Below are 25004 nucleotides of genomic sequence, written 5' to 3' on the forward strand. Positions count from 1 at the left end.
TCCTTTCACTCAGCCATCACTCCAAAAGTACAGACTATATCTGCACAGTATTCAGGTTCCATAGCCAAGTGTACACCACCTTTAATGTGGATGAATCTACACTGCCACGTGTTCTTGAGAAATACTACACCCCTCTATATGGTTAGAAAGTCTCTTGAAAGTGGAGAATGTGAGTGAGGAAGGGATGCAGTAAGTGAGTGAGGAAGGGGAGAGTGAGGAGGGGACTGAGAAAGTGAGTGAAGAAGGGAATGTATGCCTGTCAGCCTGCATGACTTCCCCCAGCTGCTTTGGTTATTGGCAGGTGAGCTCATCCATCTAAATATAACCCATTAGCTTTACAGTGCAGTGCCTGTGTAGTGACATAACCACAATTCAACCAAGCAACCCATCTGACCACTGACATGTATTGTCATACTACTTTATGTACAATAAGAGATAAGACAAGTTACTGCATAACATATACATGGACATTTGTGTATGTGGATGAATTAGGCAAGTGGAAACAGGCAAGACTGGAGACTGTGATTCATAATGTCACATTACAGTAATCTTCAGTTCAGTGCTGTGCAGTTAAAGCTGTGTGTAGTTCATCTGTGTGTGGTCCAACTGTGTTCAGTTTAGCTATGTTCAGTTCATCTGTTCAGTTCAGCTGTGTGCAGTTCAACTGTGTGTGTTTCAGTTGTGTTCAGTTCAGTTGTGTGCAGTTCAACTGTCTTCAGTTCATCTGTTCAGTTCAACTGTCTTCAGTTCATCTGTTCAGTTAAACTTTGTGCAGTTCAGTTGTGTTCAATTAAGCTTTATGCAGTTCAACTGTGTTTAGTTCAGCTGTCTTCCGCTGTCAGTTCAGTTATGTGTAGAGCCTCTGCTTCATGCTCCACTTCCTTTGAAAATGTTTCATGTCATCGCATATTATAGTCCACTTGGTAAAGGCACTGCAGATATAATGGATCAAAAGGCCAATGCCTTAGAACTTTCATTAGTTATTTTTCCCCCTCATTAGCTTGGCTGTTTGTGTCATTAGTCTTTCACATGTTAAGAGGGCAAGGACACACTGCCTAAGAAATCAACCAACCAACCAACCAACCAACCAACCAACCAATCAATCAATCAATCAATCAATCAATCAATCAATCAATCAATATTGGCTATATAATAATTATTTAATAGCTGCTAAACAACTGATAGGGTCATACACTTTAGGACCCTCCATGATATATACAGCACAATGGTTTTATAGTACATGGTAAAAACTACTAAAACAATTTGTATATTATCATAGATATATAAATATTTATTGCCATTGATTAGTACAATGAAATTCAATGTGTGACTGCCCAAATTATATTTATGCTATAAAAATATAAATAGGTTTGGTGAGTGAGGAGCTGCGGCATCTAGATGCACCATTGTCTTTATCATAGATATCTGAATAACAAACCACCCTGCAAAATTGAATATATTATCTCCTCTAGAGTTTAATTTAATCCAGTTTAAATGTGCAGATAACGTTATTAATAGTCTCTATTAATGGAAAGACTTTAACACAGTGTCAGTGTGTAGAAACTGTGTGTCTTTTGATGGCATTAAATCAAAACTATAAAATAATACTTTTGTAAACAAAGGTTTGCTATATTTTGCCGTGTGACTTGTAGCAGTGCAATATAGCCATCTTAACATGCCCATTCAGGGTTCTGGAATGTTTTTGTCGAGAGCCAAGGGATATGTTTGGAGACTGTGGGTTTTCCCCTTTAGGGTCTAATGTGACCTTCGCACCTGGTGACCAAGCTACAGAGCCAGTTGTCCTGCTCCCATTTTGGCTCTGTGACTCACTTGCTGCCCTGAGAGCCATTTAATTATAGGCATTGCACCATTCTGGAAGGAGAGTGATGAGAGAGGAACAAGGGAGAGATTGAGATAGGAAGGTAAAGATATCACCCTGGCATGCCAGTCTTATATGCTAATGCTAATGTCGAATGATTTGTGTTCTCTGCAGAGGGAATGGGACAGAAACAGGACAAAGTCCCAGCAAAAGAAGGGGTTTCCACCAACAGAGGAGATGACCATGAGATGCTAAACCAGAGTGAGGAAGAAGAGGAGGCCCAGTCTGTACTTAGCAAAGAGGGCAGCAGCAAGAGCTCCGCAGAGTGTCTAACCTCCAGCTTCACCACAGCAGAACAGGAGCAAATACAAGCGCATAACTCCTTGCAGGAGGGCTATTCTGTCCAGAAATCGATGACATATTTTGATAACAACAATTGTAAGGACTCACCCAACCAGGACCAGAATGTTTTTCACTTGACAACAGATCCAGGACTGACACCAGCTCAAGGATTGAGAAGCTTGCAGTCAAAATCCTTCGCTAAGGACAGCACTGACCTAGAGAACTTTATTCCATTTAGCACAACGGAACAGCAACAGGCTGACAGTGCAAAAGGAATGACTAACAAAACCCTATCTCAGCCCCAAAATACCCTGAACTTGCCTGGAATTTCTTGCCCAACTGATACAACAGAGGATGACTTTGTGCTTCTTGAGACTGATGATATCTGGTTCCTATCACCCAGTCAGCGTGGGAGCATGACCCGGGAGCAGAGATCACTAGACAACATGAAGGATTCAAAATGTGAGGGAGACGCCTGTCTCCCTGCACCAGGCATGAACATATCCAAGAACCAAAAGCGCAATTCAGGCAAAGGTAAGGACAAAACATTGTACGTTTCTGCTCATGTACCTGAATTAGCTCAGAAAGGATACTCAAGTAAGTATAGCTCTTCCCAACAAGGCACTCATTCACTGCTTGATTCATGCTTCCCTGACTCTGAAGTTGTTACAGACCCCACTGGTTCAGACAATGTCCTGGTCCAACTGAAGACTGAAGAGGACTTTGAGCCAAAGGAGCTGAGCACATTCCACATGGACTTGAATCAAAATGATACTTTGACTGATTCCTATAGCATGGCATCTAGCAACCAGGTCATAACCACACTCAAACATGGGAAGCAGGCATCAGCGCTTATGGAAAAGCACTCAGCAATTGTGCCGTCTGGGAATCTTGCCGAGCTGAGGGCTAAAAACATCCCAGCCACAGTGGAACCTCACATAGCCAAAGTGGGAGTGTCTGAGGCTCTATCACTGTGTGTGAATAAAAACCGTGGACCTGGTTATCAAACAGATCTTCATTCTCCTGCAGAAGAGAGTAAGATGACCCTGACTGCGGTTCAAGCTGAAGCAAGCAACAGTTCACCATTGGATGAACTTGAGGATACCTGTGGTAGTTCCTTCCCAGGTGACAGGGAGACACAGTCAGCCTCCATGCATCGAGAAAAAGAGCCTCTTGATTTCACTGGTGTGATCACCCTGCCAGCCCAGATTCATACATTACCTGAGAAACAGGCAAGGGAGTCATCTGATGCGTCCCATTTATTTGTCCCCCACACTGAGATACAGAGCATAATCTCAGACCTGTTCGTGGCTGACACTCTGACAGAACAAACACCTAACGTTAAAGGACCACCACCACCAGTTGCGAAGAAGCCCAAGAATCCTTTCAGTAAAGTCGTAGCGACCAAGGCTTCACGTGCTGTAGAAGGGCCTCAACAATATTCTGACCTCCTGCTGCAAAACATCAAAATGGGCAGAAGAGAAGCAGCATTAGAATCCGTCACTAAGGACTTTCACACGTTCCCACCAGGTCTCCACATGTTGTCCTTCTGCCCAGACATACCAGAAGCCTCGTCCTCCATGTGTGTGTCAGAAGATTATGATCTGGAAGCAGATGTTCCCAGAAGTTGTCCGGATTTGCACGGTGAACGAATCATGCCTGATATGGACCTCTGGACACAAACTGCTGACTTTCATCCTGAAAAAGAACCAGGAAGACTGGACATATCTCAGGTGAGACACATATTAGAAAAAAAGGCAAAAATAAAGGGTCCTCCCCCGCCAGTACCAAAGAAACCTCCAAATCCATTTGTTCCCACAATGACAGAGAAGGCTGTGCCAACCACAGACACAAGTGAGAAATGTGATTATGAACCATACTTGACCAGAATTATGGATGAAGAGGAACTCAAACTGACCTCAATCACAAACAGAGACACTTACAGCAGTCTAAACAGTGACTCTTGCACTTTAGATGAAAATGACTTAACCAGATTCAGACCTGTCTCTGAACTCATTAAGGAAACCAACCAGATGCAGGAGAAAAGGATACACAGAGGCAACAAAGCAAATGTAACGGAATACAAAGCTAACCATGGAAACCAGAGTGATAAAGTAATGAACATGAAGAAAACCTTTGATGTTACAAAACCTGATCCATCTCGTATGGAAAGGAGGCTGTCACCAAAGAAAGGTTAGTCCAACCATTGCTTGGTGTTTCTGCTTGATAATTAATATGGTTGTTCTGTATGACTGATTCTGATTATAGGAATATCTTAAGCCTGAAATACACATTATTTTAAAACAGGGCTATATAAAGGCTTATCGCAAACCTGAAACTCACCCTCTATGTAAGTCTGTTTCAAAAACTATTCTGTGGGAATCCCTTGCGTATAAATTATGTTCACTCCCAGAATTCGCCAGCTTTTAAATTGATAGCCAGCGACTGTTCTATGGCTATCGATTCTGAGAAACATTCTTATACAACAAACATTCGGAGGTGCTGTGGATGGCTGGACCTTTCAAATATACCAGTTATAACATGCAACATTTAATTGTCCTGTGGGTCTGAAGTGAATTTTGGGGTTCCGACTCGCTGACTAGTGTTGTGGTTTGCATCACTTGATGGTTATTTAGTAGGAGGGGAGGGGAGTAGCAGGGAAAAGGGCGTTGCTCTATTTCATTCAGATAAAGAAAGGGGGTAAAGCTTTGTGGCTAACGGCAATCGATTTAGGGATTTACGTCTAAAGGGGAAATATTAATGTTTTGAAATTAACACCTGGGAACAAATAACAGTGTTATAAAAGGTAAGAAAAATCACTCCATCATTTTGCGTTTCTTCTGACAATTCTGCAGCCGTGCTCCTACGGCAATGCTAGCTCGTTTTCAGCAGGCACCAGTGATTTACAATGTATGGACACGGGTATCTTCAGCCACAATTAAGCGCCAAGCTTGCCATTAATATAGATCTTAAGTATCAGAATTTGCGGTTGCGTAAGACCATGCAGCGGTTGTAAATTGTGCGTTTTCTGCGCACGCTGGGCTTCGTTACCACAAAATCCCGTAATAGACAGCTAAAAGTTGTCCGTTTACTCGTGCTGGGCACCGTAGCGGCGTTAGCCAGCTTTCTAACACTGAATCAAAGAAAAGCACCGAAATTTCTGTAGTGTCAGATAACTAGCTAGGTTAGCTAGGTAGCGAGCTAGCTAACGTTTGGGCACTGATAAATACGGCATATCGCCACGCTGATTATCTTAGGTACACAAATTCTTCCAGTCCACCTATCCTTTTTTTTTTTTAATCTAAAGTAATTTGCACATCCATTCATTTGTTCTTAGTCTATAGCTAGCTATCCTAGCTAGCAGTCATTTCCACAGCACGCACTTATACAACAGGCAGCCTCTGGACTTCATTCATTCTTTTAAATCTTAATTTTCGGTTTTCGCCTTGTAACCTGCACCACCATCTTGAATATGATGCTTCCCAGTGTATATTTACGATACCGCATTATGGTATCTCAAATTTCTCTGTTAAACTGGGGATTTGCAGTTTTTGCCGGGATGCGCGTCACTGTTCAGTTGCCATCAGGAAAGGCGGCGGAGAGCATCTGCTGGTTACACCGCCAACCAAAGCCACAGAAATGACCTACTTCGAGGCTTTTCCCACTGGTAGCACAATAGTAGAGTGGTCAGTATGTTAGATCATAATGTACTCTATTAACGAATATTTGCAAATGTACATATTCAGAAAACTGTATATGTGGGCCTAGAATCTAATATTATTCGAGCAAGAAGGCTTAGGAAATAGCTAAGCTAGGTAATTGTCACAGGGAGCGTGGTTCGGGCGCTTATTCGAGAAACCGTGTAGCTACATTATTTAACTACATGTCTGTTACTAATAATTACACAGTGACACTTACTACTATGGGATGCGGTATTGCATAGGCATCGAAATAGATGTGGACTTGGGTTAGGGAAATATTTTTTCTTTAATATGAGCAGCAAAAACAAATTTCTGGGATTTATTTATTTAGTAGCCTGCTGCTGGTCTCTTTAAATTGAATTAAATATGCATTCAGCGCAGGTTTGTAGCATGATGATGCCCTTCAAAATTGGATTTATATTGAATCATTTTACTGCAAGGTGTTTAAGGTGGATATTAGTCTTGGGTCATGTATCGGCGAGTGTTCTGAACAACCTAGTAGTGATACGGGTTGTGACGTCACTTACTGCACTCCTCTGAGTCTTTTTTTTCACGACGTCACTAGAATTACGTCATGATGGAGTGTGAATTCGGGTTCTGCTAATGATGGCTCTGAAGGTTAGTTTCACTTAGAGCTGAGCGTGGTCATACACTCCGTTGCAAAGAACAGCGTCGCTATTTGATAAGCCAATTAGTGTTTCTGTTTTTTCTCTTGCTGGAGTTTAAAGGCATCAGTTTCCAAAGTGTACAGTCTGCTCTTTCCCACGTGTTTAAGGTGCAGTCAGAGTAACAGATCTGCACTCTGGGCTCATCACGTGAAGCTGGCCGAACAATTTAAAGGGGAGGGGAGAGACATCTCTGATTATTCAGAGCAGACTACTTCAGTGCAGATTGCTGTTAACAGTGATCAGTTCTTTGCAGTACATAACGCAGAAACCTAAGATTTGTCAGGTTGTGATATGATGCCCCGTCATGTGTCATATCACCTGCAGAACGGTCTACAAGGAGATATTGGGTTGCACAGACAACACAGTCTGCAAGCTGTAACTAGATTGTAACAAGGAAGTCTTCATTAAGATGCAGTTGGCATAGTACTAAATTTAAATGAATGCATGAATTTCATCAGTGGTGGCCAAGGCCCAAATTTCATTTATGATTAGTGGTTAATTAAGGTTGGGCTAACTGGGCAGTTCTGCTACTTGCTGTCCTGTTTTTGGGGGGGTTTTTTTAAACTGCTGTCAGTACTAATAGTTTAAGGTATTGGATATTATTCTTGTGCTGTTTATAAGAGTATTGCTAAAATGTCTCAGATATTTTATCTGGAGTACAGTGAAGTATGGTGGCGTTTTGTTGATTTCCAGTTTAGCTTTCTGTCAGTCAGCATTCCCTCCCCTTAATACTAAGCCAGAAGAAGTAGCGCTGTGATTCTTTGCCCTAAACCCCCCTTTCCTCTGCACGCTGTGCCTCTTCAGACATGATTAGGCGAGTGGTTCGGCAGAGTAAGTTCCGCCATGTGTTCGGCCAGGCGGTGAAGAACGACCAATGCTATGATGACATCAGGGTGTCGCGGGTCACCTGGGACAGCGCCTTCTGTGCCGTCAACCCCAAGTTCGTCGCCATCATCATCGAGGCCAGTGGGGGTGGAGCTTTTCTCGTTCTCCCCCTACAGAAGGTAGATCAGGATGCAAAAGAGTAGCAAAACAAAAGCAGATTTATAAATGACCTTGGGTATGAGAAAGGTGCTATATAAATTTAAATTATTATTATAAATTATATTATTATATTCCAAAATGGAATGTAAACCAAAATTAACACTCAGATAGGTAAATAAAGGAAAAACAATCTACAATTGCCAACGGTTTTAAGTGTGAATTTAGAAGCAGGCAATGCTTTTAGACAGGTGAAGGAATACTGCCCACAATTACACTGGGCAACAAAATTTGAACTTGTTTCACAAGCTAAAATAGATGGGTGTTATAGTACTTTTTATGCTGAATTTGAATCTGTTCTTTAGAATTTTCTGTCACATATGCTCTTTAAGTTACAAAGCAGTTAGGTTTCACATTAGATATATATTACTCATTTATAAATAAGGCAGTTATTACACTTGAGATATGTCCACAATTACTTCTGAAATATACAGAGTATGATTTTTTCCTATACTTGGCCTCAGGATCTTCCAGCAGCAGTCTTCCAGCATAGAAGGGCTCCACTTTCCTTACCGCTTTTACATACTATATATAATGACATACAAGTGGAGTAAAAAAAAATTAATGGGCAATAGAGAAATACTAAAAACATGCTTGGATTCAGTGTGCAGAAATACACAGTAAACAGGTCTTTGGTTTTACAGGATGCATAATCTGTTGACCAGTGTAATCAGTGTGTTTTAACGTATGCTGACCTTAGATAATCAGTATTTTAATGTGAGCAGAGCTTAGATATTCATCAGAAAGCAGTGCTTTGGAAGTGCCTTGTCTGTAATTAGTTATTAACAGATGCATAGTGTGTATCAGTGTCACCTTCTTCATTTATAAAAATATGGATGATAATGTTATTACATTTTCATAATTATTATAATTTTGATAATGACCACCCATTAAAGTGCTGTTGACAGCAAAAAAAAAATCTCTGGAAAAATAGAAAAAACAGCACTAAACCACTAATAAACTACTAAAATTCCATTACTGAAAATTTCTCTTTGGAGGATCAGTAGTAACAGAAAAGGAGTTAAAAGGCAGTACAACATCTACTGTTTGCAGAGCTTTACCGCGCTTTTTTCTGCATGTAGAATGTTGTGATTCTGAAGTGCTCTAACTCGGTTTTCCTTGTGTAGACTGGGCGTATTGACAAAGCCTACCCTACTGTGTGCGGCCACACTGGCCCTGTGCTGGACATCGACTGGTGTCCACACAACGACCACGTCATCGCTAGCGGTTCTGAAGACTGCACTGTAATGGTACGGACACGCATCATAATGGAACACATGAAATGTTTTAGTAAGACACAAACACTGAACTTACAAAGTAAACAAAGTTGAAATGCCGCTGCACTTTTGCAATCCATTTTAGGTCTGGCAGATTCCTGAGAACGGGCTTGTCGCAGCTCTCTCTGAGCCCGTTGTGGTGCTAGAGGGGCACTCGAAGCGGGTGGGCATCGTCACGTGGCACCCCACAGCCCGCAACGTCCTCCTGAGTGCAGGTAGGACGTCTCTGAGCACCCAGCAGCAAATACACATCACAGGAGCGTCAGGCACCGTCAAGCTGAGCCATTCCTCCAGGAGTTAGGGCCAGGCACTCTGCAAGGGGTCACGGATAAGGAGGGAAATTCACAGACACGGGAGTCTGAGTGTCAGTATAGCAGTACTAATTCCCTTATGAATTTGCTTGGAGAAATAAGTCGGTATAATCTGCCGATTAGCCTGGGACATCCAGAGTGTTTTAAACAATACGTATATGGAGCAAGGGGAGTGTGCAGTGAACCTGACAGTGAAAATTAATTCGATTGAAACTGTAAGTAAGTAGACCATGAAAACCGTGAGATTTTTGTGGTTTGGGGTTTTGAAATTACATGTGATTAAGTTGGTTTTGGATAGAACTAGATGTAATGGATATGTTTATTTTGGAGTTTATACTAGCATCTTCAATACTGAAATTAAATTTAGGGCTGTATCTTATGGGCAGCATATTACTGTGATGATATTGCTACATATTGTGGTTACGATATGCCTTGTAGTGTATGAACAACACATCAGTGAGACCATGGCAGGATAAATGCACTGTACTATCCAAAATGATTTATTTCCTGGATGATGCAAATGCAGTGATTCATCAAAACACCCACAGAAAGATCATCCTGATAGTCTGATTGGTCAAATCACCAACAAAACACTCATCTGCAATATCTCAGATTGGTGGAGAAGAATAGAATAGATTTTAATTATATGGTGTGGTACAAAACCCACAGAAAATAATTTAAAACTCTGACAGCCACGTACGATCACTGTATTTTTTAAAGAGTCACAGTGGACGTAAAAAGGCCTGCTTTTGCAGTGTCCCTGCAGAGCACATGCCATAGTATCACAGATTCAAGAAACATTTCATTCAACACTCAATGTTTATGAGGTGTACTGCACATCACTCCTGTGTTGTGCTGTGGGCTTCAAAGAGACATCAGTGAAAGTCAGCAGTAGTGCCAGTGACAATTTGTTATTTATTTAAATGGAACTTTGCTTGGCACTTTGCTGTTAGAAATACCAGAAGTCCATTAAAAATATTTATCATTATAATGTTTGTGGTGAAATTATTTAAATGTGAATTAGTGCTTTTTAAACATTCTGGTGTATTTTAATAATGCTGTTACAATCAGTGTAATTTTGATGTATTATCACTGATGTACTGAGGGGAAATATATAAATGTATTCCTAATCAGAATTCACACAAATAAGAAGTGTTGTGATTTGTTGGAGGGTTCGTTATATCAGTACTGCTGATAAGGCCAGTCTGGAGATAACAGTTAACATATATTGTTCATCCCTGTTTAAATGTATTGTTTTTTTTTCAGTTGAATGTCATTCACTCTATAAAGATGGATGAGCTATGTTATAATAGCAACTGGTCTTTCTAACCTCATTCAGGTTGTGATAATGTTATAATCATCTGGAATGTGGGCACGGGTGAAGCGCTCATCACCCTGGATGACATCCACCCGGACGTCATCTACAGTGCCTGCTGGAACCGCAATGGTACCCTCATCTGCACAGCCTGCAAGGACAAGAAGGTCCGCGTCATTGACCCACGCAAGGACAAGGTCATCGCTGTGAGTAGCTCCTGTTGCAGAGAGAGCTAATATTGCTAGGGGATGCTTTTGGTTAGGGGATGCTTCCGGTTACGGGATGCTTCCGGTGAACAATTGGAATGGTAAGCAGGTGCAGGTTACTCAGAAGTGCTTGAAAAAGTATATGTTCTAGTACTGAGAGAAGATAAACTAGTCAATCTTTAGCCTTCCAGATGAGTTCTGAAGTGATCAGAGGACCTCTGACATAATCAGACATGTTTGATATTAATGACTCAAAAGGATCTGCAGCGTAAGAAGGTCACTGAATGATGAGAGAGCTAGAATAATAAAAATGACAAAGAGATGCACTGGTACATTGTGTGTCCAGTGGTTTACAGAGATGGAAAACACTTGCAAATGCACTAGTGTCTCTATAATGTCTCCTGTAAGAATGATCACAGTCTGCGTTTTTTATCCTATGTGTCCTGTCTGTTTACATAAATGCACAAAGATTCACAAGATGCAAAACATCCACCTCCATCATTGGTTTTTGTTAACGGAATTCCGTTGAATCTATTGTGATTTGTGATTTTGAGGCTATTCATAGCCTATGCTAAAATGAAATTAGTTGTGTGTGTGATGCCCCTTCTTTACCTGATTGCCTAGTGTATGCACTCTTACAAAATAAAGACAAGGCATTCAACACAAAGTGACGTGTGAGGCAGCTCTGCAGAGTGAGGACCATGTCCCCTGTGCTGCCCTCTCAGATCTCTGCTCTACCTTTTACAGGAGAAAGACAAGGCCCACGAAGGAGCACGACCCATGAGGGCCATCTTCCTTGCCAATGGCAACATCTTCACCACGGGTTTCAGCCGCATGAGCGAGAGGCAGTTGGCTCTGTGGAACCCGGTAAAGCCCTGATGTGTTTTACAGCCTAGCACAGGCGGTTAGAGCAGCCTACTGAGGATAGTTCCCACTCTGTGATCCTGATTGGTTCAGACAGGAGCTTAGTTTAGGATTGTACCCATGCTTCTCTCATTACACTTGATTGTCTTTTGGAGCAACGTGGCTGAATTCTGAAATTCTGATATAGCTCTGTGAGTAGCCCTATAAATAATACTCTCCAGAGCTTTAAAAGCAATATATTGCTAAGGTAGTGACAATGTGTCTTAGATTAGAATTTCTCTTTAAATTATTGAAAAGCTTTCTTAAAAGTAATGACAATTTTAATTTGCAGAAGAACATGGATGACCCGATCTCTGTGCACGAGATGGACACCAGTAATGGCGTGCTGCTTCCTTTCTATGACCCTGACACTAATATAGTCTACCTATGTGGAAAGGTAAGGACAGCATAGTCCATGTGAGTCTGAGAGACTCACACATCACACACTGTGCCACACTGTGCACCTGACTCTCAGAGCTCTGAGTGACCAGGGTGTGAGGGTGGGGCACAATGAGGACACATCAAGATGAGTGCTTCTTTCACGCCTGAAACAGACAAGCAGTTGAGCATTGTTTGTGGATGCTGTTTGGCTAAAGATTGTGTGGGTGTAAATTTGCCTCCTGCCAGTTTGTGGATAAAAACTTTGCTGATCTCTGCATGGGGTTAAAACATTTTTTTAATTCCATTTTTAAGTTCACCCAATATCACACCAGTCCCCAGAAATTAACCTTCAATAAAGCATAGACTAACCTCTCTGCTACTGAATCAGGCAGTCAGTGTACCTGAAAATCAGATGTCTAGCTCCCTGTTTCTGTCTGGAGGTGTGTAAAACCTTTTTCTTCACCCAGGGCGACAGCAGTATTCGCTACTTTGAGATCACGGATGAAGCCCCATATGTCCATTACCTCAACACCTTCTCCAGCAAAGAACCACAGAGGGGAGTGGGCTACATGCCCAAACAGGGCCTAGATGTCAATAAGTGTGAGATAGCAAGGTAGGTAGCAACAAGCTGACACACTGGTTTACACCCAAACCCTAAACCTCTGTGGTTGAGAACTGTTACTGGAATAGTCTTTCCTTTGAACAGGAGTCCTTCTGTACTTGGGCCGATTTGCGTGAAGACTGTGATGCAGGATACAGATTTCAAAGTACAAAAAAAAATTGCTTTGTGCTCCCACTAGAGGGAGACATCAAACTTCTGACTTCAGTCAGATCTTATGGGCTTTTGTAGTCTGAGTACCTTTTACCTTAGTGTAGCGGACGTAGTGAGTGTTTGATGACTGTTGAATGCTAAATAAGACATAACTCTGTAAATAGCTCCATAAATCTAAATAATTTTGAGCAACATTCAGTCAGTAGAACCCATAGTAAATATCACATAGTCAACACTACAATTATTTATAAGACAATAACTTGACTTTTTTTTATACCAATATTAAGTGACTTGGAATGAAAATGACCTACGATTTGTTGTGATTGGAAATGAGAATGGTCTATGATTGGGTGTGACTGGAAATGAAACCCTTTCTGTATTTACAGGTTTTATAAACTTCATGAGAGGAAGTGTGAGCCAATTATCATGACTGTTCCAAGAAAGGTATTAATGATTTTAACTATTTTATACTAGAATTACACTAAAATTAGTGTTCTTATTCTATTATCAATGCAGCATAAACAGAATAGATATATCACAAAGTTCCCTAGGTTTTCAAATATACTGTTATACAGTTGTCATGCTTAAACTACAGTTTGGGTTCTCACAACATTCAGTTGAAAATCTGAAGTTGCTGATGTTCATACAGAGTTGTATTGTGTGCTTACTATTGTATCTTTGGATGTTTTTGTTGTGTTCCCTAGAATTCATTCCATGTAGTCAGCAGGAAAGCAGTGTTACTATTATTATTTTTATTTATTTATTTATTTTTTAACCATTAGGTTTGTCACATGCACATTAGTCTTTAAAAAATGTATACAGTGTTACATTACACTGATGACAATAAGAAAAGTTTTAAAAAATTGTGGGAAAAAACCCAAATATATAAATATTATATAGGACTGCATAACATCAGCCAAATACAACATTGTGATTATATTACTATATATTGCAATGGCAGTATGCTTTGCAATGTCTATTAAAAATATACTGTATATAACACAATATAATATATTGGCCAGATAAATTGGACAGAATTGGATAAAGATTGGACGGGATTGGTTAGAGTGACAGGATTGCTCAGAGATTGGATGGGATTGGTAAAAGATTGGACAGAATTTGGTCAGAAATGCTTTTTTTTAGCATTTGCATACTGTGGCATTTTTCATCATCAGTATTCCAAAAGCCATTACTGCAATTGTGATTAAAAAGCCACTGAACACAACACATGGATTGAGCTTGATTTAGATCCACTTCTCCGTTGTTCGACCCCTGTAGTCGGATTTATTCCAGGATGACCTGTACCCGGACACGGCTGGTCCGGACTGTGCCCTAGAAGCAGAGGAGTGGTTTGAAGGCAAGAACGGTGAACCCATCCTGATCTCACTCAAACATGGTTATGTCCCTGGCAAGAACCGCGACCTCAAAGTAGTCAAGAAGAATGTTCTGGACCACAAGGTGCCACAGAAAGTGGAGGAGACATCAGCTCCCCAGAAACCAGCTTCTCCTCAGTTCACTAGAGTAAGTACTGCATCTCAGCATCATACAGCATCACCTATTTGTTGCAAGAGTAACAAATATGCTTTGAATTTCAACATCCCTTTAAATTTGGTAAACCGGTCACCTGAAACCCTGTTACATTTTCTCCCATTTTAGACCAACTTATATGTAATCAACACAGGAATGTCTATGGTACAGTGAAGTGTCTGGTAAATGCAGTCTGTGTCCTAAGAAGACCTCATTTCTTTCCCTTTCCCAGAAGAATGAAATCAAGCTGGAGGAGCTACTTCGAGAAGTCAAATCCCTCAGAGACCTGGTGACCCTTCAGGATAGGCGAATCGCCAAACTCGAAGAGCAGGTGGCCAAAGTGGCGATCTGAGACCATGCAGGGACTCGGGTCGCCATGTCAGTACAGAGGAAAAGATTCCAGCTGGGCAGGGGGCCAGTAACTGCCAGAAATTCATAATTCGACTCGACCATTCCGCTTGGTGTTTCTCGCAAAGATGACTTCAAGCAACATTCCAAGATGGACTGCTGCTTTCCCCTATCTTTCCCCACCATGCATTCGCTAGCGAAAGCAGATAAAAATTGCCATATTCGCTTTGTCTTGTGTGTTACCTTTTGATTGGTTGGGCTGATGGACGTTGATTTTATCTGATAACTATTTTAGATTTTTGCTAATGTTTTTTCTTACATTTTTGTTGTTGTAAAGTTGTGACGTTTGAATTTACACACCAACTGCCAAGGTACCCGATGGCAGTGTTTGTATGCGTCAGTATTGCTCTTTGTGCTGCCAAAAGTGAGGTGACCCGTGCACCTCATCACTCTGTTCTCTGGCTCTTCTTTCCTCATTTCCATTGGCTGTAGATAGAATAGCAGACAGACACATGAACTTTACACTTTTTACTATCTTTTTAAGCTTGCACAATGGGAAGGTTTGGGCCAGTTTTATGTACATCTTGGCTGGGTGGAGGTTATGGGTTCTGTTACCAGAGTCCATTGACACAAAGGGATCTCTGGCAAAAAGGATTTGTTTCAGAAAAGGAGCATGAACCGAGGATAGAAAGAAACTACCTGGCACAAAATAGACAGGCCTCTGGTGAAAGCAGTATCGAAGAGCATAGTAGTGGTGCCTAATCAGTAATCCCCCTTGTGGCTACAAGGAGAATTGCAGTAACATACACAAACTGCTACTCATTCACTCCCTCTGCACACTCAAGTAATACAGACAGTGGGTCCTTATTTCACACTCAACAGAAACAGGGTTTAGCAACAGGGTTTACTTGCTACGACAAATGCAGTACAGTTAGGGGATTTTGATATCTTTGTCAAGCTCTCCAATAGCAATAAAAGTAACAGGGTGTGAGGGGAAGCTTCCGGTTTTACTGCTGCTCTGAACCAGTTGGTTGGACAAGCTCTTCTCAGCCATAAATTAAATATGTTATAATATTAAAATTAAGTCATGACTTTATTTCCTTTACAGAAAACAAAAGCCTCGTACAGCTTTTGGGCCAGATATTACTGCCTGTTAGATCCCAAAAGCACAAGCCACTAATTACACTAATTACAAAATGTTTTTTTTTCCTCCCAGATAACAACTTATCCACTTGTGCAGAGAGTGGTATAGCTGCTTCATTTATTTAAAACACATGTTTTAAAAGCCTGCCGATATGTCCATGTGATCAACCTCTGGCGCTTTCGCACCATCCTAGTCACAACGTAGGGAAATCGCCCGATTTTTTGAATCTGCTCTCCGCCGAGCTGACGTTTGAACTTGGTCCCCATGACGCGGTGGCTAGCTGCCGGCCCTCACCGCTGTAAATGATCTGTAATCGTAGTGGTTCCTCTTCTTCGTGTATTATTGGTTTTAGCCTGGCCTCTCCAGTCTGCATGGAGATCGGCCAAAATGAATCTGAAACACTTATGTGTCCTTGTGCATGCATTCCAGGTTTCACCTAAACAAACGTCTACCCCACAATAAACCCTGTCGTTCAGATTTGGAGCTGCTTGGTTTGTTCTTGTTCACTGTGCATGACTTGCTTTTTTCCACTGCAAATATGAACAATCGTGCAGGAGACATTTTCCAGGTTAAGGTGGGGAAAGTAGCTTGCAAAAGATTTTTTATACTAGATAAACACTAACTTTCGATTTTGTTCCACCATAAATGTAGTGTTTAAAAATATGGATGTATCAAAAGGAATATATTAAATGCAGTGCAAATCATGGTAAGTATTGTTCAGCAGTAGCCCGCAGCTCCTACGGAGACACCCAGTTGACTTTAAGAGCAGCCCACAGTGCCAAGCAGCGAGGTTGCGCCCTTGTACAGCTGGTGGCGTATACAACAAAGTACACTGGAGTGAATCCATTAAACAAGCATTCTAGATTATAGCACCTCACATAAATATCTCATATATTTGTCTTGTTGACACAGAGGTCGTTTTAGTTTACCCTAGCACTTCATGTGGCTATTTTACAAGCACATTCTTAAGATTCAGACTGATGCAGACAGGTGTTTAGACGAGCTCACACGAACAATCCATAGCGGTTTAATAACTCCTTACATTTTTAGATCAAATAATTGATCGCCGTGTAATAAGAGGTCCGAGTGACCTTGCGTTGTCCCTTGACTCCTCTGTGTGCTGCAGATGACATTACTGTCTGCTCTTCCTGTAGGCATGCCGGCTTTCTTTCGTGTATCCTGCATGGAAGATTTATGTCTCCTTGGCCTCGCTCCGTTTGAAGCATTTCACATGCAGTTGGTTTTATGATTATGTTACTACGTTTCGTTAATCACTATATTAGCTTATGGCGACACAGGACAGGATTTTGCTGTTTCCTGTATAGGCTATAGAAGCCTAATGGCGCAATCGATCCCCAAGAGGGGCCTGTTCTATGCATTTATATTGCCAAAGCTTAAAAGTAGACGTGGAGGTCTTTAAAGGACAATCTGCGCCTCTTAAGGTTCATTCTAGACCACGTAACGTTTATTTACCTTTGATTTTGAATAGCTTACTGTATTGCGGCGGGATACGAGGCAGCTGCGCTAACTTCTGGATCGGCAGGTTACCTCCCCAGAATTCCCTCCCCGGTGGATTTGTGGTGAGACATGTTGCACGTTTGCGCCACATGCGCATAAGGAATTAAAAAGTACTTCCTGCGTGCTCCAACCGCTACTTCCCTGCGGCCATCTGCAGACCATCTATCTCCCCATATACGGCCATTTCAAAGTCTTCGGCATCAGATATAAATTAGTGAAAAAAAAATCTAAACACGATTTCTTAGCGAACGCTTGTGATTATTAAACCTTAACACGATTAGATTCTGTCCAAGCGCGCACGGCACAGATAAAGCAGCTGTGAACGTTTTCATACCGTGAGGCTCGTAAAAAGTCAAAAAGTCTACAAACACTGCGGCCGCTATTACAAAACCATGATGCGTTTCGTGCGACTGCGATTTCTCTAGTGTGGAGAGAAGATATGAAAAAAGAAACCTTCACACTCAGTCTCGCTCACACGCATGCATACATACATACACACGCACGCACTTTAAAAACCCTAATGAGAACAATCTGTCTGGAACTGTCCCAGGCACACTCAGACAGAGGGGAGGAGTGTTTGTGTGTGAGTGAGAGAGAGTGAGAGAGAGATGGGGGGAGCAGCTGAAGGTTTCTTTTCCCTTCTTTTCTTTCCCACACCGGTCCAGCCATTCTTCATCTCACAAAAGAACCTACGGCATACGGTGGGAAGATAGCAGACACTCCAATCCTGCAAAGCTCAGAGTTCCTTCAGGCTTCTGTTTAGGGCATTTGGCCTCATCTGCAACTCCAGGCAGCTCTCATATGTGACTACAATTCATAAGGTATGTGGAGCAAGTTTATTTATTTCTTCTCTCTTCCGTTTTGTTTCAAGTCATGAGTGGAGTGAATTCAAAGGAATGGCTCATGCTGCAAAAGCTGTTTTAATGTTGGAAATGCATATTACACAGACTGACTTAGGCCAATAGAAAACGAAGAAGAAACATTTCTTGCTTGGTCAAAAAATGCATTCCTCACTAGATCACAGTTTACTTTGGAAAGTTAATCCAGCTGTGCTTTGAGCTTGGTGATTTGCATTAAAGGAAGTCTGCATGCTGTGAAGCACTTTTGTCTAAATTTGGAAAACCTTTGATACTGGCTGGAGGACACTGAGGGGAAAAGACTGATCACTGCAGACTGCTGAAGATTTGTTCTCTTCTCAATGCTAGCCCTCTACCCCCCCCCCCTCTCTCTCTCTCTCTCTCTCTGTGTGTGTGTGTGTGTGTGTGTGTGTGTGTGTTGGGATGAAAGGGGGCATTACCTGGATTCTGTTTCCAGTGTGAACCTTTCACTCAGTAGTAATTGCAGTGGCCTGTTGGAGCAGAAAGAAGTGGTGCTGAGGGAGGGTTCAGCTTCGTTCACACTCCTGCCCTCTTCCACTCAGGCAACTTAAGACTTCTCACCTCTAAATAGCATCAGTTTGACATGGAAAAATGTTATGCCCAATGAAGTGTGGGTTTAACATAAGTGACAGTTTTATGGGACATGGGTTAAAAACTGAGCTTGATTTTTTTTTTTTTTTTTTGGTCCATACACAGGTATAAGTGTGTTTGTTTTGAGAGAAGTACTTGAGGTGAGAGTCATGAAGGGACAGAAAAGTTGAAGGGTCAGTGTAGTTTGCAGGTGAGGTACCAAAAGAGATCATTTGACAGGCATGGAATTCTCATCAGAAAGCTTGCAAGTAGAATCTCTTCTTTAGTAAGGTAGCAACAGAAGGTTTCAAACACCGATCATATCACAGTAAAAACTGTAACCACTAAATGTACAATATATATGTTTACTGTGTTTTTATGGTAACTAGCACAGATGTCTTTATTGCCATTTATCTCAGAACATGTAATCACAAATACTATTAAAATGTAAAAATTAATTCACAGCCCGCTCTTGTCTTAAATGTATGAAGTTTGTAGGTAAAATTGATCATTAGAGTGTCTGCATTTTTAAACGGTATTTGATATACTTTGGTATGTTATCAATTAAATGTTTTTGATATTGTTCTCTGGTTTTTTTTTGTTTGTTTGTTTTTTTTTGGGGGGGGGGGGTAATTTGAGCACAGGTATCTGGAGGATTGGAGGATGGCACTCTCAGTGTTTTTCCACATCATCACCTGGTCTGTTCTCCTGTGCTGGACAGGAACCAGCCATGCCACCCAGGTTATCTCCAGCCCATCCTTGGAGGGTAGTGGCTACTGGGAACCCAACAAGTCCAACTTGCAGCCCAGTCCCAGTGTCCTCTCCCCCAGCCCAGAACCTCCAGAGCCCACAGCTGTCACTGTGGAGGAGGAGGACCCTCAGATCAAGCGGTACCTCCTGACTGAGGTGGTGGACTTCTTGCAGGAGAACCTTTTTCTTATCCTGGTCATCACCTGCCTGCTTGTTATCATCATCTTCCTCATCTGCTCAGCTGTGGTGCTGAGCCAAAGGAGGAAGACAAGTTCCTACTACCCCTGCTCCTTCCCTGCCAGCATGTACGTCAATGAAATGGACAAGATGGGAGGCATGCGACTCTTCAGTGAGGTGCCTGAGAAAGTGTCCGGAGGCCTGGTGGAGGAACCTGTCTGCTCGGCCAATCAGCTCCAGGAGGACATCATCCTGGCCACCCGGAACCTCCGCACCCCAACTAAAGCCCCATGGAGGGAGGAGAAGGATGGGAAGCCAGCCAACATCCCGCCTGGCGAAGAGGAAAAGAGGTGTGTAGCCAAGGAGGAGAGTGGGGGAAACTTTCATGAGCCAGAGGAAAAGAAACAAGCGCAGCACATCTGTGACAAGGCCAAGGAAGAGACAGGCTCCGGAACATTCCAGGACGCTACGTCTGTTTGCCACATGGAAAATCGTGACCCTTCCAGCTCTGACCTCTCTCCAGAGAGCGAATATCCATCTGGCTCAGACGAGCTGAGGGCCCAGAGGGACACAGACAAACAGGAAGTCCCTGCTTCAGCCACACCGTTCATCAGCGAAGAGAAAACAGTGTTTTAGTCAGGACGGTTTTTCCAGTCTGTTTGCAGACAGTTTTTTCCAGACTTTGTTTCCAGACAGTTTTTCAAGCCATGAAAGAAATATTTGGACACAATTACAAGTACATGTCTCAGATGGCATGTAACATGCAAAGTGTGTGATGTGATGTGGTCTTTTGTAGGCTATATGGATTTTCGAATCACCATTGACTTTAAACATAATACTGCATACCAGTAGAGCTATTCTATGTTAAATGTGCAACTCATTACAACAACCACTACAGCACAGTTTTTTATTTGCTCTCTACCTGAAGTTAATTTGGATAAGTATCTATGACCAGTAGAAGCACCTGAGAGAGTAGAACCCTTATAAAGTACTTATAATTTAATCATTTCATCATTATTTAAATTCTGTAAGATTATGAACTGTAGACTGAAGGTATTTGCACAAATCTAAAGTAATAAGTGATATAGCAGAATGTTGGGAAATTTGTGGGGCAAAAAATGGTACAATATTTACATATCAACAACAGCCACATCATTTGAAGTCGCACTGTACTCCACATCTGCAGGATAAGCTGCGGGTTTGCTTCCAACAGCTTCTCCAGGCCTTATAAATGATAGTGAGAGCAACAAACACGTCCTCTTGCTACCCAGTTAAGGAGATGTATGTGTTCTAGATGTAGAGCCTTCCCTTGAGACAGACTGTTGTATAAATACCCCAACTCAAAATGTTTCCACTGAGGAGTGAGAGATACTGCCCAGGTCAGTCCGGAGCCGTGCTGAAGTCGCACCTTTTCACACTGTGTAGTCCCCCTAAATTCAGCTCTAAAGTTCTCATAGCTTCCTCATTTTAAAACATGTGTTAATTATAATGTTTTAATCTATGCTTTGCCCACAGAGTTAACATAAAATAAGTAACCTTGAAAACTGCAATCCTCTAAAAAAGGTTCACTGCAGTTTTATTTGTAAGATTTAAAAATAATTATTTTTAATCTATATAAGTTTAAAAGATGGTTAATGCACATTAGATCAGCTGCTTTCTCTGAAAGGTAACCTGATAAGATAACCTGCCTTTCAGACCGATAACCTGCCTTTCTAATATGCTCAAGCTTGATTCCTTTCACTGCAATCACCAGCATGATTGGGTACTGAGTTGTGTCATCTATTGGCAAATACTATTATAAGGACAGTTCAAACTAAATGATTAAATAGCAAGCAGAAACCATAAACATGTGCAGCACCTGCAGCATATATTGCTTGCATGAGATCAGATTAGATTTTTTATTTCTGATCAAATTGGCGTTTAGATGAGCCATCAGACTATGATTACAGAGCGACTAAAGAAAGATGTTTCAAAAATGCATCAACTAACAGATCATATAAGCAGTTACATATAAAAAACATTAAACCAGATTTGATTACTTTTGTAACTATGTTAGATTTGATTTACTACAACTGCTAGCAGTAATGTTATCCCATACTTTAAAGTGCCTGAAAGAAACATATTAGGAAAGTGTCTTCCTGCCTCAACTTCATTTGTTCTCCAATTTAAGCACATGCACACTCTCTTTGAAAACTAATTCCAAAATGATTAAATGTTTTTGGAAATATTCAAGAAAAAAAAAACCTCACCCCTGAGCTGTAAATAAATATACACATTTATTTCAACACCTCTATGTATATTATGACCCAAAATTAGTTTTTACATCACTAAATACAAATTATGTATTATTACATTTAAAGCATTCAGAAGACACTATAATCTTGAGTGAATTTTGCATTGATCAGTATAGCAGTATGTGTGCATACTGGGAAACCCATAATGATTGTGTTGTTACTACCATAATGTACAAGATGAGCTACAGTGTGCTAATATGACAATGTCTGATGTCTGAGAGACATTAGTATAACTCAACAATGCCTGTATGGATAAACTGAAACAGTAATGTGGTCAGTGCTTTCCTACTTGTGTTAAAAAAAATATTACAGTAGAAGGGCTGTGGAAGGCCACACTACAAAGGGAAGAGAGTGACTGGGGCCTGAAGGCGCCGCCTATGGCTGGCTTCCATTAATGATCACCCTTCTCTTGCTTCAGACAGCAGTCAGCCACAGCTGCCCTACCTAACAGCCACAGCCTTACCTAACAGCATTACCTAACAGCCTTACCTAACAGCCTTACCTAACAGCCACAGCCTTACCTAACAGCCTTACCTAACAGCCTTACCTAACAGCCTTAGCCTTCACTGCAAAGAGCAGCAGAGACCTGCTTAACAATACAGTGGACATTTATTCCATGAATGAAAACATTTTATATGTACATTTTTATATATTATGACAAATATTGTATTATCCTATAACTGCATTAAATGATGTCATCACATTTTATCTGACACATTTTTTCATTTATAATAGAGGGTTTGTAACAGCCTGAATTTGTTTGTCTATGCTACAGATCACCCTAGATGGAGAGAAGCCCAGAAACTGCACATAAATCACGACGATGATTCTTACATAATGGGTCAAAACAGAAAATGACTTAATACAAACACTGTATTTAAGAAGTCCTAAAGACAAGTACACAAATATCCAAAACACTGAGATCCAGCCAGAATGTGTCCTTACTTGAGCAGTGCGGTCAGAACAGGCAGGCTCTGTCAGCAATATCAGTGTAGCAGCTTCATCCCCAAGTAATTACCATGATCTTCAGAGACATGATCACATTTCACAACCCAGGGTGTGAGCAAAACCAAAAGTAAAAGGACATACCGTATGCAGTAAACAGTACATGGACAGTTATAAGCATATGCACTATATAGTAAACAATAAATGGACAGCAAAAGTGTAAATGAACAGTATGTAGTAAACAGACAGTTAAAAGAGTATACATTACACAGCAAACAGAAAATGTACAGTTAAAAGAGTATCTGAAACACAGCAAACAGAAAATGATGTCCTACACTTCTCTGGCATAATTATTTGTTTGCCTGAAAAATGTTTATCCTCCTGTTATGCATTACTAGTGGAAAGCAGTTTAGGGAAATTCAAAAATGACACAAAATGGAAACTCACTTGAAGTTTCATGACATCTCACAGGAGCACCTGGCCATCCTGAACCCACATTCCTTGCCTTCAAATCCAAAAGAGCCGATGTTCCTGTAGTTTTCATAATAGCCAACAAGCTTCAAAAGCCAAAAGAAGATGAACACACATAATGCACATGGGCATTACATATGAGTTCAACAAAACACAAAGCAAGTCAACATGATATATCAAAAGATGGCACAGGGACACATTTTGCATGACTGGTCAAAATCTCCCTTACTTCCAGATTGTCCCAACAAGAAAATTAGTAGTGAGTCATTGTTAAGTCTCTTTGCTTGATAAGAGTAAGGTTTTATGGAGACAGCAGTTTCATATCTCTTCATGTTATACATGATTCCAGTAAATGATGTAAGATCAACAGAACATCAAGCATTTCTGTACAGTTTTATGATGCACACTGTAAGTCCTCATATCTAGGACTGAATTTTTTTTTATTGCTGATAAAAGCAGAATACATTAACTCCTCCTCACCCCATGGTAACAGGAATTATGTGCTTTCTTTTAGGACCCATCAGAAAGAATGCATATGTTGGCATCATTGCCTGTCCCTTGGTGAGTGGACTTCTAGTAGGTATAGCGACCAACCTTTTGCACATAGTAGTTTTGTGGAGTAAAGCATGTTTTTTAACAATTTGAGCCACCAAAATCTTTTGGCAATTATTGTGGAATCTAAAAGAAAACACTTTTGTGTTTTGGTATTTGGCATTTGTTGCATGGGGTAATGAAACCCCATGGGGCAATGGAGTAATGAAACATGCAACAGATGTTTACTCCTATGTTTACTTAAATTTTCAGTGGAATGTACTTTCATTTCAAACCAATATCAATTTATACTTGTAATTATTTAAAAGAACACTAAATATTTTTTACAAATATTAGTTGAAATAAAAGGAAGCAGCAAGCAGAATGCTGGCTTAATCATAGTGCTCCCAACTTCACTACATTAATTATCTGTTTTCTTTATCCTAAAATGGCCAACCAGCTCTGTGTGACTGGCAAGCATTTGTGGTTGCTAGACCAGATCTGAAGAAACTCCTAACTTTCCTTCTGAGACGTCCAACAACATGGCCAAGTATATTGCCACCATAATTCACAATTCTAAAACAAATGTAAACTGTGAACTTTTGCAAATCAACACCATCTGTATTTGGGGAACTCTTGGCATTAATGGACAATAATCAGTGATACTGAAGGGAGACAAAGTGATAAGAAACTACAGTTGAACCCACCAGCACATTAGAATGAAAAACAGGCAAAAGCTACATTTCATTAGGGCACCAGAGAGCTCAGAAAGAGATCACATCATATTTCGCATCCCTTCCTCAGATGCATATGTCAGCATGGTTTATACACATCCTCTCCTAGCTTGATTGTAGGGGTGTGACAAAAGCTGATGGCTGCAACCATACCCAAGTATGCCCTGACCACCAGACCAAAGAGCCAGTTCTCTAGCACAGCAGCCAGAGCACACATTTTACATTTTACCTTGAGTGGCCCTACCATCGCCCTACCTACTTCTTCAGGTCTCCAATGGTCTCTGTCAATTTCCGAAGGTGAAGCCAGTGTGATGGAGACCGTAATTATCTGAAGGAGAGCGTGGTGTGATGGAGACTGTCAGTCAGGAAGGTGACATAGGT

The 25004-nt window shown here is 41.1% G+C and overlaps 2 protein-coding genes across 6 annotated transcripts; both read left to right on the plus strand.

The window, feature by feature from the left end:
- Window positions 1-1817: 1817 nt before the first annotated feature.
- coro1cb (coronin, actin binding protein, 1Cb) lies at window positions 1818-16238 on the plus strand. 4 transcript variants are annotated; one of them, XM_027020046.2, is made up of 12 exons: window positions 1819-2695; window positions 2825-4354; window positions 7335-7534; window positions 8699-8821; window positions 8934-9063; window positions 10499-10680; window positions 11428-11547; window positions 11876-11980; window positions 12432-12577; window positions 13123-13180; window positions 14015-14257; window positions 14496-16238. In XM_027020046.2, exons 1-12 carry the CDS (start codon window positions 1999-2001, stop codon window positions 14613-14615), a joined length of 3654 nt encoding a protein of 1217 aa, XP_026875847.2. In that variant the 5' UTR covers window positions 1819-1998; the 3' UTR covers window positions 14616-16238. The 4 variants fall into 4 exon arrangements, with proteins under 4 accessions (XP_026875846.2, XP_026875847.2, XP_026875848.1 ...); XM_027020045.2 differs by having other exon boundaries at window positions 1818-4354; XM_027020047.2 differs by lacking the exons at window positions 1819-2695; window positions 2825-4354 and adding an exon at window positions 4807-4967.
- A 1655-nt stretch (window positions 16239-17893) lies between these two features.
- Window positions 17894-22645, plus strand: tmem119b (transmembrane protein 119b). Of its 2 annotated transcripts, XM_035527680.1 has the most exons (3): window positions 17894-18094; window positions 18561-18693; window positions 19366-22645. In XM_035527680.1, the coding sequence occupies exon 3, from the start codon at window positions 19385-19387 to the stop codon at window positions 20282-20284; it is 900 nt and encodes a 299-aa protein (XP_035383573.1). In that variant the 5' UTR covers window positions 17894-18094; window positions 18561-18693; window positions 19366-19384; the 3' UTR covers window positions 20285-22645. The 2 variants fall into 2 exon arrangements, with proteins under 2 accessions (XP_035383573.1, XP_026875882.1); XM_027020081.2 differs by lacking the exon at window positions 18561-18693.
- The last annotated feature ends 2359 nt before the right edge of the window (window positions 22646-25004 follow it).

This window comes from Electrophorus electricus, chromosome 6 (genome assembly GCF_013358815.1).
Source record: "Electrophorus electricus isolate fEleEle1 chromosome 6, fEleEle1.pri, whole genome shotgun sequence".
Lineage (NCBI taxonomy): Eukaryota > Metazoa > Chordata > Actinopteri > Gymnotiformes > Gymnotidae > Electrophorus > Electrophorus electricus.

Coding starts and splice junctions, on each gene's coding strand:
- coro1cb (XM_027020045.2), top strand. CDS start 1,999: ATGGGACAGAAACAGGACAAAGTCCCAGCAAAAGAAGGGGTTTCCACC. Junction 7,535..8,698: donor TCGTTCTCCCCCTACAGAAG/GTAGATCAGGAT, acceptor TTCCTTGTGTAG/ACTGGGCGTATTGACAAAGC. Junction 12,578..13,122: donor AATAAGTGTGAGATAGCAAG/GTAGGTAGCAAC, acceptor CTGTATTTACAG/GTTTTATAAACTTCATGAGA.
- tmem119b (XM_035527680.1), top strand. CDS start 19,385: ATGGCACTCTCAGTGTTTTTCCACATCATCACCTGGTCTGTTCTCCTG.